Source organism: Lepidochelys kempii, chromosome 25, assembly GCF_965140265.1.
Source record: "Lepidochelys kempii isolate rLepKem1 chromosome 25, rLepKem1.hap2, whole genome shotgun sequence".
NCBI classification, from domain to species: Eukaryota; Metazoa; Chordata; order Testudines; family Cheloniidae; genus Lepidochelys; species Lepidochelys kempii.
The window spans coordinates 15728505-15741478 of record NC_133280.1 but is presented as its reverse complement, the minus strand read 5'-3'; the positions used below and the strand labels follow the sequence as shown (position 1 = coordinate 15741478).

At 51.9% G+C, this 12974-nt stretch overlaps 2 protein-coding genes across 2 annotated transcripts in view; one reads left to right on the top strand and one right to left on the bottom strand.

The window, feature by feature from the left end:
- Positions 1-8027, bottom strand: part of ELL (elongation factor for RNA polymerase II) — an 87855-nt gene extending 79828 nt beyond the window's left edge. Inside the window, exon 1 of the mRNA XM_073324699.1 lies at positions 7861-8027. Within this exon, the coding sequence (XP_073180800.1) occupies positions 7861-7995 (135 nt within the window). The 5' untranslated portion in view covers positions 7996-8027. The remainder of the gene's footprint in view (positions 1-7860) is intronic.
- A 359-nt stretch (positions 8028-8386) lies between these two features.
- The window catches only part of UBA52 (ubiquitin A-52 residue ribosomal protein fusion product 1), a 42188-nt gene continuing 37600 nt past the window's right edge, over positions 8387-12974 (top strand). The window contains exon 1 of the mRNA XM_073324047.1: positions 8387-8392. The gene's annotated coding sequence lies outside the window, so the exon portion shown is untranslated. The remainder of the gene's footprint in view (positions 8393-12974) is intronic.

Sequence of the window (12974 nt, the reverse complement as noted above, 5' to 3'; positions counted from 1 at the left end):
GATCAGAGAAGCCTCAAAATGGGTGGAGGTGGGATGCCAAATAAAGTCATATTCATATGCAGTGACCAATTTTCAAAGTTAAACAAATCTGGTTTCTTTAAATTAAAAAGGCATCCGTCCAAAACAAAGAAAGGAGAGACTAAGTGTACACAGCAGTGTTTTTTCTAAACCCTGACTATTCACTAGGGCAATGCAAAATGCATTGGATTTTTAACGTTTCCCTTTTCACTTCAGCACTAGAACTCAAAACAAACTATCAGGTTAGGACAAGAGCTGCGAAGAATGGTGTCATCCCGTTTATTATACCAAAATTCTTAAAGATCAGTCAACACGCAACACTAAGTTACTACAATGTGCAAAGACTGCCTTAATGCGTGGGATACTCTAAGCAACATTAATGCTACCACAGAAAGTTATTTCTCCTACAAAATCTAAGCTCCCTTCTCTGCATGATGTGTCCAGGTAAGGGTTTAGGCATGCTGGTTGGGGAAAACTGGCTTTACTGCTGTCTATTCTGTGCCTGCTCTGTGCGCAAGAGGATGCTAGTCTGGGGGATGTCAATCTGGTTCCTTTTGTTAGGATGATGTTCATAAAAGCGTCATTATCCTTAACATTTCTGGAGTAAGCAGAAAGTTGTTAATGCTCTTGAAATTACAGCTGATGCTAGACTAAGGAGAACCCCTCTTCCCTCACACCAAAAAAACAATCCCTGACATCCTTACAATTGCACGTACAAGTCTGACTACTCTATATAGAGCCTTAAAATAGCTGGTGTAGCTCCAAACTTTACCTACTCTTGCAAAGCAACTCTATGCATCCCAGTGTCTCCTTTTATGCATTATTTGCAAACCATTAAATCAGCCAAAATGTATTCCTCTTTCAGGGATTATTTGGCAGAAGTTGGTATTACGGTAATGCATGTACTGTCTCTCCCTTCTCACTTTATAACATGCACAAACAGATTTAGAGATACTTTACAAACTCACCCTGCCACAGAGCACACAGTGGGGACTGTGCAAATTATTGAGGAAATAAAACACAACTGACCAGCCTCCATTTTTCTACACTGAGCTCTCAAATTTTAGGTTTTGTTTTTTGGGGTCTTTAAGACTCTCTCCTCCCCTGTTGGTAACAAAGAATTGCTCTGCTAGCAGGACAAAAGCCTTTACTATGTGAGTGAGTGACTGCGACAGAACAGCAGCAGTCTCTCTGCCAGGGAGCATTACGATAAAGTAAAAAAAAATAAGAAAACACATTTCAAAGTGATTGAGACACATGTGTTTGAGGGTCACCCATTAATAGGCCGGGCTCGAAGGTTAGTTTATACTGCAAGCATACAAGCCACGTAGAATATACACCTTGTAATAGCGCGCAGTGCTCGTCTTGAAAGGATGCTATCAAACAGGGTTTTCTTAAGTCTAATTTTGAACGGCCAGAGTTTGATAACACATACTTCAAATAGTCTGAAGTTTAAAAGTATTTTGTAAGGAATTTAAAAATGTTTTTTCTGTTCCCCTGCTGATGTTTATAAGAGATTTGCAATATAGAAGTTAACTGATCACGCAATGGAAACGGTGGAAATAAGCATGAGTTTCTTCTTGCAAGACGCTGAACACAGTGGCCTTAATCCAGCTGCTGGATTTGTGCCACAATACTCAGCACCTTGCAGGATTTAAGACCTATCTGCAGATGAAGAACTGGGCACTAATCTTTCACTGTTACTTGCTCTCGGAGTTACTTGTTACAATATATAGATAAAATATTTCAAGACAGAATTGTGATTTTCAAATTAATGGTGTGCCTTCTTTAAGGCATAAGCTTGCTATAGCACTTTTCAAATACGATTTCCTCTTGCTACTATTTTCAGTGATAGCCTGACAAAATATCGTTCTCTCTACTTTTCACTGGCATATCACCAAGTAGCCCTAGTTTTCAGTCAGCTACCAGCAGTACAAAAAAGCACATAATAGGTTTATAATCTGCCACTGAATCCCATAGCAACTGTACGTCACTTTAGATGTAAATTATAGACAATTCCTTCCCATGCAATTTGAAGAGTAGAGAAATAAATCTATAATTTGAGCAGATCTAAATGATATATGGTTGGGAGAAAAGCTACCCTAAATAACTGAAAGGAAACAGCCAAAACATACCTCAAACCTCTGTCTGTCCCCTTTCTTGAAATGGAAGGCAGCACATTCAGGTCAAGATTAAAAAAAAAAATCTTTAATGGAAGTTTTAACAGACCAGTAAAGTTTGGTATATCCTGCCCCATCACTGCTGATCATCAAGGGGTGTATGTGCAAACAGACGAGTTTCCTTTTCTAACCAACCTCCTCCTGACTGATTCACTTAGCAATGTCATAATCCCATGTTAGTGATGTCATAAATGCTTCAATTTTGATGGACTGAAGGCATCAGTTAACTAATGAGGTAGGAGAAGAGACAGATTACAGAGAAGGAGTAATTATGCAAAAAGCTTTAAGATAATGTAATGGGTTTTGATTAAAAAGCTATATGCTCTCAACAAGCATCGAGACATGTGCATCCCTTTGAACAGTCCGTGCTGAAAATTAAAGGCCTCATTTTTGATTTCCCACAAGACAACAAAAAGAAAACTCTGTGTGGCCATGCATGCTGTAAAATAACTTGATGTGCAAATGAACCAGATCTCTTACACTCAGCATCTGCTTTGGTAGCTTTCACTTTACCACTGAGAAATTAATGGGCATTTGACTGAAAATAAAAACAAGAGTGCAACTGGCACAGGAGCAGTACCTCACTCCCAAAGCTGGAAGATTCACATGTCATCAACAGACCAAAGTTCCAGGATTAAAGTCAAAAGACTAGAGCGTGCTGCGGAGGGGCGATACCCTTCGGCAGTCCACAACCCAAAATTCACTAGTCTGGCTCATCTGGTGGCCTCAGCTCAAGAGAGGCACAATGGAAAAGTAGGGGTGGAGGAGTGCCTGCAGGCTAGGACTGAGGAGCAGCGACAGAAGCTTGCATCGTCTCCACTTGCCATACTCACAGCTCCTGAATTTCATAATCACTACAATCTTCACAAATAAAGGAGAAAGTCTGATAGCAGATGTAATACAGAAAGCACATACATTAATTCTAAACATCCACAGCATATTGCCCTTTAAACCGTGAAGCTGCAGTTTTAAAGAACTACAGGCTAGAGCCTTAGGAGAGTCACAATTAGAGGTTCCATCATCAGCCTTAATGCTACCCACATACCCTCACCCACCCCACCACAGGATGTAGAACCTTGCCAGTTGCTACGTGACATTTAAGCCTGACATGTCACGTATAAGCATTTTAGTACAGTATATGCCCATTTAGCCAAAACTCTATTATCTGTACCACCGCATTATCTGAATCTCTTCCTTGTCTCCCATGTATCGTACACTGCAGGAAAACGAAGGGATTGAATAATGTGGAGGTTCAGATAATAGAGCTGAGACACCCTCCCCCCCCCGGTTAGAACTGCATGGAGGATGACCAAGCCCCCTGCCGGGCAGGGTCCTGCAGCAGTGCAGGGAGCCCTCTGTGGCCCCACTGACATGAGGCTGTGACAGCCAAGTTGCAGAGAGTTCCCTGCACTGCAGCAGGGCCAGTGACACCTGATCCCTGTAAGCACAAGGTGCAGGGAAGGCTGTAGTCCTGATGGGGCAGAGCAGAGTCCTGGCTGGAGGTCTTTGCTCAGTCCCAAACCTTGCCCCTGCAGGGATGGGGTGTTACCAGTCCTGTGGCAACACAGGGAGCCCTCTGCAGGCTGCTGTGACAGAAGTGAGTGAGTGGGGCACAGCAGAGACTCTGGGCTAGGGTTCAGAGGAGGAGTCATTGTTCCAGGCCACTCCAATACTGAATGGCTCCTGCCCTCTCAATTTATCTGAATAAAATCCCAGCCCCCCATGCTATTCAGCTAACTGGGAGTATCCTGTACTATGGTTTTCAGTTGTACAACAGGCTTATGTCATGTACAAGGGGAAAGGGTGGCTCTGCCACATTTGAAAAGGGTGGTGAATGGATTAAGAGCATATCTTTGGTCCTGAATTAGGAAATGGGTCAACACTAGTACTGTACAATGTTCAGGACCCAGGCTAACCAAACAGAAAAATAGGAAGTGCATCAATGGTGTCTTGAACTGACCGTCTCAGGAGAGTCATGGGAATTGTTGGCTGACCAGAAGGAACAGGAGGCAGGAGAAAGCTGGCAGCTGTGTCCTGCCTGATGCACAAGGTGACTGCCAAGCAGAACATATGCATATGCCAATAGTGGAGATGGAGTAAAGCAAAGCTGACACACAGCCATCTTCCTTGGATTGCAGACAGAGCTGTTTCCGGCTAAGATGTGAAATATTGCCCCATTTTATCTCCGTGGTTATTAGCTCTTAAACAGAATGACAACACAGAATCAGAGAGTCAAACTTAAGCTGTGCAACTGTACATCTAGTTTTCAAAAGTCCACAATCATGAGGGTAATTACATGGGCAAAGGATCAGACAAACGGCAGAAATAATAGTGGTCCTAGAAGTGCATTCTCCTCTTCCCCCCAATGATGCTGAACATAGCATTGCTACAATTTTTGTTACTACACAAGAGTCACAACATATCCTTGATCTTCATGCCCACCTCAATGGGAGATCCATTGTGGATCAAGGTGAGTATATGACCCTAACTTTATGCACTTGGGTCATGGACAATTTTAAAAATGTAATTCGCCCTTCTCCAAAAGGAGTTTTATACCCTCTATCTATAAATAATATTTCAATTACTCCTAAATCAACGAAAATGGTACAACAACACATGGAAGAGTGGCTTGGGCCAAAAATGACTTACCATATATCAACAAAGACCCAACTAGGAGGGAGAAGTCCAATAAGCTGCTCAGAGGCTTCTAACTAGAAGCCAAGTCACTGAACAGAAATTAGCTTTGCCTAGGTTATCTGCCAGTGGTGCAAGCTATTATCAAGCATGCAAGGGGAAGGGAAAAATCAAAAGCTGATGGCAAATACTCCTTTTGGCTGTTCACTTATGGACTATACACTCAACACATGCGTTACAAAAATCAAAGAGCAAACTCAGAAAGTAACTGGAGATAACTTTGTTATCTTGACTGTTTTGGCAGAATTCCAGAGACTGGCCACAGGATTCACACTAACATACTATACAGGGATATGGACAGGTCAGACGCCAAACAGATCTGACTTCAGGTAATAAACAGAATTGGATTTTTACATTTTCTTGGATAAGAGCTAGAGCAATACTGCAGTCAGTTACACCAGATTTAAACTCAAAAAGACCAGGACAAACCCTTTGCAAGATCCTTCCATTTACCTTCTACAAGCCCAAATGAAATTAAAGACTAGCCTTCACATATACTGAAAGAGCAGTACGACAGCTTCTTGGCACAGCACATTTCAGAGGAAGACGACAAGTTCAACAAGCTACAGAAACTGTTTATAGAACAAACACAGAAACAACGTAAGTGTTTAATAGCCCACAAATTGTCAGGTTATTTATTACACAAACTAGTGAACTCTCATCCTTTTCTACCAATTTAACCATTAGTAGCAGACAAGCCCAACTGTCTCTCTCTTTCAGATGGGGAGCAGAAAGCAAAGTCCATTAGTAGCCCTTGGCTACCAAACAATGATAGAAACCACACTTCATTTAGAAAATAAGCAACCCTATTCATGTGTGACAAGCACTCAAACTAGTTTCCCAAAATATTTAACACAGCTGCCTAAAATCCTTCCTTCCCACCCCCTCCCCACCAAAAAACCACTTTCCTTGACAGACTAATTTTGGAGAAAAGCTACTGCACTATTAGAGGCCTAATGTTTCCTTCACTCGTCACTGCTGACCTTTCACAAAGCTGATAAACACTCATTAAAATATAAATTGCTGTTACCAATGTTAAGTTGATAAACCCTGGGACTGTAATTACCTTTAACCCTCATGCAGAGATTGCCCAACTCACTTCTGTGGTGTAACCAACACCCTAAATTAAAAATAGTGTTGTGACAACATATGGTTTATTCTACAGACACTGGCAAGCAGGATGTTTCTAACAAACAGGTTAGAGTCCCATCTTTTACCACCTACCTGCAAGGTGAAGACAGAAAAATGTGGACTGCATAAGAACAAAGAAAAAAAGTATATTTTAAATTAATTCTAGAGACAGCCTAGTAAACGATGCCCAGTGTTTCCATTTGTATTTATTTACACAGTAGCTAATAAGCTAGCTGAGTGCAATTTGAGGAAACATCTTGACAATAGCCTTCCTGGAAATTTTAAAGATATCAAAATACAGCCTCAATGATGAAGAGAAAGAGAAAAGCTAGCTCCCTTCTCACCTCCAGCAATTAACAGTCTGCTCTAGAGCACATGGAACCCTTGTCTATGGTCAGAGCAAGGCATCTGCCTGCCTGGAAGGGGAAGCTGACAAATCAGAGCTTTTAGCGAGAACAGCAGCAGCAATGACAGGGACAGGAGAAGGAAATTCCCCATTTTACCCAACAGTGTTAAACATCCAACAGTGAGTGAAAGCTGTAGCCTCTTCCTTCCTGGGAAGTGTTTCTCTTGAATGCTCCTCCAGGGTGGAATCTGGGCTCTTTCCAATTGAGGACATTCTGATTCACCCCTTCCTTATCACCCTGTGATATGTAAGGATTAAAACCCCCTGAATTGTTGGGGTGCTGAACCCCTCAGTACAACACAGATCTCTGCCTCACTGCTGGATGGGTGGGTGTGTGTAAATTCTGGGTATTTTCAGATTGAAACTTCACCTATGTAACCTGAGGGGTACAGCCCCCAGCCCAAGAGAGGGAGGACAGTGTCTGAAAGTTCACAGTATAAATCCCATCACTGGCTCTTGGTAGGGAGCCCAGGATTTGAACCCTTTCTGGATGGAGGTGACCCAAGCCCCACCACCCCAGATTCCTACCTGTCCAGTCAGCACACACACACACCCCCAACAACCACCAAAGCGGTGTGCAAGGTGCCTCAATAACATCTTCTCTCTACTTGACCCTACCTAAGCCCTATGCCAGACCTGACGCCAAGCCCAGTGCCCCCTGCCGCTCCTTACAGCATACAAGGGGGATCCAGGCCCCTAGGCGAGGGGAGCTGGGGCAGAAGCCCCATGGGCTGGGATGGGGGGGGGCACATCCCCACAGAAGATACCTTTGCAGGAATGGGCACCTCCTGGATCCCCCCCATCCAGCTCCCCTTAGACCAGGAACCTCAACACCACCAGCGCAGGACCTGGGAAGCAGTCCCACAATCCCTGGGACTTGCGGGGCGGGGGGGGGCACAGTCTACCCTCGCCTGTCCTCCCACTGCCTCCCCTGCCTGGGCGGAGAATGGGGTCAGATCCCCGAGACCCCAGGGGGGAGACTCTGCCTCACTCCACTGTCCTCTATGCCCAGGAGCCTGCCCCCCACCCCAGGCCGGCCCCCCCATACCCAGCTGCACCCCACAGCCCCCCCGGGCGCCCCCCTCATATCCAGGCGGCCCCCCCCATACCCAGCTGCACCCCACAGCCCCCCCGGGCGCCCCCCTCATATCCAGGCGGCCCCCCTCATATCCAGGCGGCCCCCCCCATACCCAGCTGCACCCCACAGCCCCCCCCAGGCGGCCCCCCTCATATCCAGGCGGCCCCCCTCATATCCAGGCGGCCCCCCCCATACCCAGCTGCACCCCACAGCCCCCCCCAGGCGGCCCCCCTCATATCCAGGAGCCCCCCCTCATATCCAGGCGGCCCCCCTCCCGGGCGCCCCCCCTCATGTCCAGGAGCCCCCCCCCCCCATACCCAGCTGCGCCCCCCGGCCGGCCGGCCCCGCGGTACCTTGCAGCCCTGGTAGCCCTCGAAGGCTCGCACCGCGCTGTCCGTCAGCTTGACGTGGAAGACGGAGACGCGGGTGCCCCGGCCGAGCCGCCCGCAGGACAACCCGTACCCGCGCTCCGCCTGCAGCGCCGCCATCTTGGGACCGTCTCCCCCTCCGCGCTGGGGCGGGCGGGGCCTCCCGCCCTATGACACGCCCCCTCATGGATTATTCACCAGGCGATTCGCTGAGCCCCGCCCCGCCGGCGAGCCTGTTGCTGGGCGGAGAGGGGACACGTGGGCGGGAAAGCGCGCTCTGATTGGCCAGACCGGCGAAGGCTGGCTTCCGATTGGTGTACGGAAGTGAGAGGCGGGGGGTATTCAAATGACGGCCGCTATACATTGTGGGTAGTGTGGTCCTGAAGCCACCCTGAGCCGGAGAGCAGTGGGGGAGAGGCCCCAGGGGCAGAGTGGGAAGCAGAGAGTGTCGGGCGGTGGATGGACGGTTTCTGAGGCAAACTATGTGACTGTGGGGAAGAGGTTCCCCGGCGGCTGGGCTCAGACTGGAGTGGGGGTGCACCCGTGTGGGGGAGGGGCTCAGAGTTGGGGCTCAGGCTGGAGTGGGGGTGCACCCCTGTGGGGGAGGGGCTCAGAGTTGGGGGTCAGGCTGGAGTGGGGGTGCACCCCTGTGGGGGAGGGGCTCAGAGTTGGGGCTCAGGCTGGAGTGGGGGTGCACCCCTGTGGGGGAGGGGTTCAGAGTTGGGGCTCAGGCTGGAGTGGGGGTGCACCCCTGTGGGGGAGGGGTTCAGAGTTGGGGCTCAGGCTGGAGTGGGGGTGCACCCGTGTGGGGGAGGGGCTCAGAGTTGGGGCTCAGGCTGGAGTGGGGGTGCACCCGTGTGGGGGAGGGGCTCAGAGTTGGGGCTCAGGCTGGAGTGGGGGTGCACCCCTGTGGGGGAGGGGTTCAGAGTTGGGGCTCAGGCTGGAGTGGGGGTGCACCCGTGTGGGGGAGGGGCTCAGAGGGCTCAGGCTGGAGTGGGGGTGCACCTGTGTGGGGGAGGGGCTCAGAGTTGGGGCTCAGGCTGGAGTGGGGGTGCACCCGTGTGGGGGAGGGGCTCAGAGTTGGGGCTCAGGCTGGAGTGGGGGTGCACCCCTGTGGGGGAGGGGTTCAGAGTTGGGGCTCAGGCTGGAGTGAGGGTGCACCCGTGTGGGGGAGGGGCTCAGAGTTGGGGCTCAGGCTGGAGTGGGGGTGCATCCGTGTGGGGGAGGGGTTCAGAGTTGGGGCTCAGGCTGGAGTTGGGGTGCTGGCATCCTGCAAGGGGAAGGGCCTCAAGGTCTAGGCTTGAGCCCCAACACACCAGCCCTGCACTTTGTAGCCTGCCAGCCCCGGACAATTGAGCCAGGCTGGGGCGGGGGGAATGGACGCTTGGGCAAAGTGGGCTTTCCTGTGTGGACTCTTCAGGCAGGTTAAGGCTTGAACCCCTTTAATTACATGGCCGCCCATGTGGTTAAAGCACTAGGTGCCACCACTCCTGATGGCAGTTACGCTGGTATAAACGCAGTACATCTTAACCCAGTATGGGAAGGGGAATACACTGTCCCCCCGTATGGAACTTTTATTCCAGTTTAACGGCATCCATGTGAGGGGTTGTGTTGGTAACACACACTTACCCCGCTCACTACTGGTACACACGCAGTGTAGCCCACATGGGTTGTAGGGATTGAGCTTGTGCACGCCAAGCCAAGCCAAGCGGCTGCCTAGAAAGCTGCCCAGCTGTAAGCAGATCATGGTCCACTCCCGCCACTAGCCAAGCCCGCGGGACGCTCTCTGCGCTGCAGGCCTCGTCTACACAGGCCTGGCAAAAGGAAGGACAGTTATCCTCGGGCGACGGCTGGTGCAGCACGGGCTTTGTTAGCCGGCTCGGCCCTGTGAGTAGCTGAAGGACATGCTGCTAGCAGTGACGTGTCAAAGCCGCAAGCACCTGTGACTAAGCAGCGGGGGTTGTGGCGAGCACAATGTCCAGTGGAACAGCTGGTACAGTGCCGGCCGTGGGTCCCTCTTGCTCATGAGTTGGCCCCGCTTCCTTTGTCCGCTTGCGGGAGGTTTGTTCCTCCCTTGCCTAGGAGCGAAGTGAAACTGGGGGGGTGTCCATAGTTCCTGGCAGCTGCTCCTCATTGCTCCACCCTACCCCACTCAGCTTCCGTTGCCAGCTAGTCTTAGGGCTACTGCAGGGAACCGCTCCGAGGCTGGAGGACGCTGGGGCTCCCCAGCCCCCCAGCCCTCGACAGGAAAGCTCGTTGTGCCATTTCTAGTACTTGTGGTGTTAGAGAAGCAGTTCCTCAAAATGCAAAGGGGCTAGCCAGTAAGCCAGGCTGCACCTGCTGTGCTGGAGGGAATGAGCAGCCCCAGGACCCCCCCAGCTGGGTCTGAGCTCCCGCTCCGCTGCGGGGTCAGCGGGCAGATAGGAGGCTCCTCTCCCCCGAGGAAATGCTGCAGTTTGGTTTAGTGTCACATCTTGCTGTGTGAAATGCAGCACGGGCAATGCCGGGCAGCAGCCTCAGGGACAGCCCGTCTGTCCCTGAGCAAGGGGATTAGAATTACCTGTGTGTGCGTCTGCACCTTCCAGAGCTCCTGCGAGGTTACTGAACAACATCAGCAATGGCAGACCAGCCAAGCCACGTCCCTGGGTCTGCTTGGGCTGCCACCAGCGAGATGGGTTCTCTGCCTTCACTAGAAAGCAGGATCCAGTTTGTCTCCCGAGCAACTAAAAATAGCTCCAGCCCCAGGAATCAGCCGCAGTATCCTGAGCAGGGCATCCTGGGGTCTGTCTACACTGCAATTAAAAACCCCCGGCTGGCCTGTGCCAGCTCGCTTGGGCTCATGGGGCTTGGGCTAAGGGGCTGTTTAATAGTGGTGTAGACATCTGGGCTTGGGCTGGAGCCCAGGTTTTAGGCCCCTGCAAAGGGGGAGGGTCCCAGAGCTCAAAATCTCTGCACCACTATTAAACTGCCCCTTAGCCTGAACACTGTGAGCCCAAGTCAGCTGGCACAGGCCAGTTGCACGGGTCCAACTGCAGTGTAGATGGACCTTTGGAGGGCATCAAAACTGTAATCACAGCCTCTCAAAGAGCCAGCAGCCAAGTATGGGGGGAGGGGTTTCTACCCCTTTCTTTCAGGTGTTGCCACGTCTCTTGTACAGCATCACTTTAGTGTGCAGATGCCCTAGCCACTGCCCCAGACACGCATGGGCTCTGAGGCTTAGTTCTCGCCCTTCTCCTGCCCCAGCTGCATTCACAGCCAACAGGTGGGAACCGAGCATCCGGCTCAGATCCCAGCTAACCCGTACTAGGCTGGTTTTTAGAACCCAGGTTCAGCTACTCACAGATGTAGGAGTCGCTCCAGGGGCCTGGGATGCGCTTCCCACCCTTGTGGCAATCTCCCGCAGCCCATGGCTGCAGGGGCAGGTCACAAACCTTGGTTGAACGGGGAGATTGAGGCTGTTTTCTTGAGAACTTTATTTTCCGGCTCCTCCCAGCTTCCCCCTGGCCGGGAAGGGAAAGCCTGGGCTTGTCCCCTCTGCCCACCAGCTGGCACCGTGTTTATTAAAGTGGAGCAGCAGCCACTTGGCGCCCAGTGTTCTGACCTATGGCAGAGAGCTCCGGCATCTGCAGTATTTCAGCCACAGGGGAGCCAGTGCCTGGGGGCAGCCTCAGGCCCAGCTGAAGGAACCCCCCTAATTCCCCACCCTGCTCACGCTCGCTGGGGTGGAGCAGCCCTAAGAACATCTGTTTCTCTAGACCCGTCAGCAGGTTTGGGCCCACCGAGAACACCTTTGGTTTCTGTGGCTGACGGTCTCCCGCCGGCAGTGGAGAAAGGACCAGGATCCGACTGAGCTCCAAGCTGCCAACTCTCATGGCACGTCTCCTGCCAGCTGCTGGAGTCCCCGAGGAGAGGCCCAGCTGCTTTCATTAAGAACACCAAGGAAGGGTCCAGTTCCCACAGGTCCAGAGAAAAGTTTGGTCAGGGGTGCAGGTAACAGCCCAGCAGCTCAGAAAGCAGCAAGCAAAGGAAGAGCCCAACCCTGACTCCCCTGCCTGTTCCCACTGCAGTGCGCTCTGCCTGCCTCGCAGCAGACACCCAAGTAGGGCTGCCAGCTGTGGAGAGGCTTTCAGGGGTGCTGGGGGGGGAAACTCACTCAGCAGCTCCCCTAACAGGCATGGCCCATGTAGCACTCCCCATGGTCCCACCTGACGGGAGAGGACCCCCAGAGGAAACAGTGCAGGGCTGCAGAGGCACCTGGCCGGAGACAAAGCTCTGCTCTGTGTACCGCAGGGCACAGATGCCCCTGGGCAGACTGAGGCTGGGGTGGATTGTGGCTCCACTGCCCAGCAACCTGGCCTGCAGGTGGACTTGGTCTCCTTGCACAGCAGCCGAGAGCCAGAGGGTAAATAGAGGGGCAGGTGCAAGAGTGTGACAGCAAATCCGAAACCCCTTCTAGAGGGCAAGGATGGAGAAGTGTCCGGGGCCACCTGCGTAGGGCCCAAGGCATGGTTCCCCCAGCTGCAGAAGCTGTGAGGTGCTGGACACGTCCTGCTCTCAGAGGTGTGGGCCCACAACTCAACCAGCAGCTCCGACCGTAGGTGCAACTGGCCATTCTCCCCGGCACCCCGAAGGCGTCTCCTGGGAAGGGCAGCCTGCCCCTGCCCCTTGACTGAAAGGGCCTTGGTGCTGGAGAAGGTTCCTGTCCCCCCCCCAAACACACAGTGGCTAGTTCTCTGCCAAATGCTTCCCCACCTCCGGGCTGAGCAGCGCTGTCCCTGCCTGTCCCACACCTTCAGCAGCAGCAAGAGTAAACATAGCTTCAGCCCCTCATTGCAACTTGAGCAACAGCCCGGGCAGCGCAGACCGCTCCCCCTGCCTCCGAGGGGCCAGCTCACAGGCCTGGGGGGGTGCTCACAATGCTGCTCAGCGCCCAGCCAGCTGTCCAGGGAAGCCAGGAAGCCAGGAAACCACCCTGCCCCTCATCAGCCACCACTGCTCAGAATCACTTTCTCGCTGCCTGGACTGTCTCTCGGTGCTGGCCCAAGGCAGATCTCCAGCCAGTGAAGAATAGGGTGCGCTGGAGGTCGGGGTGCTGCTCC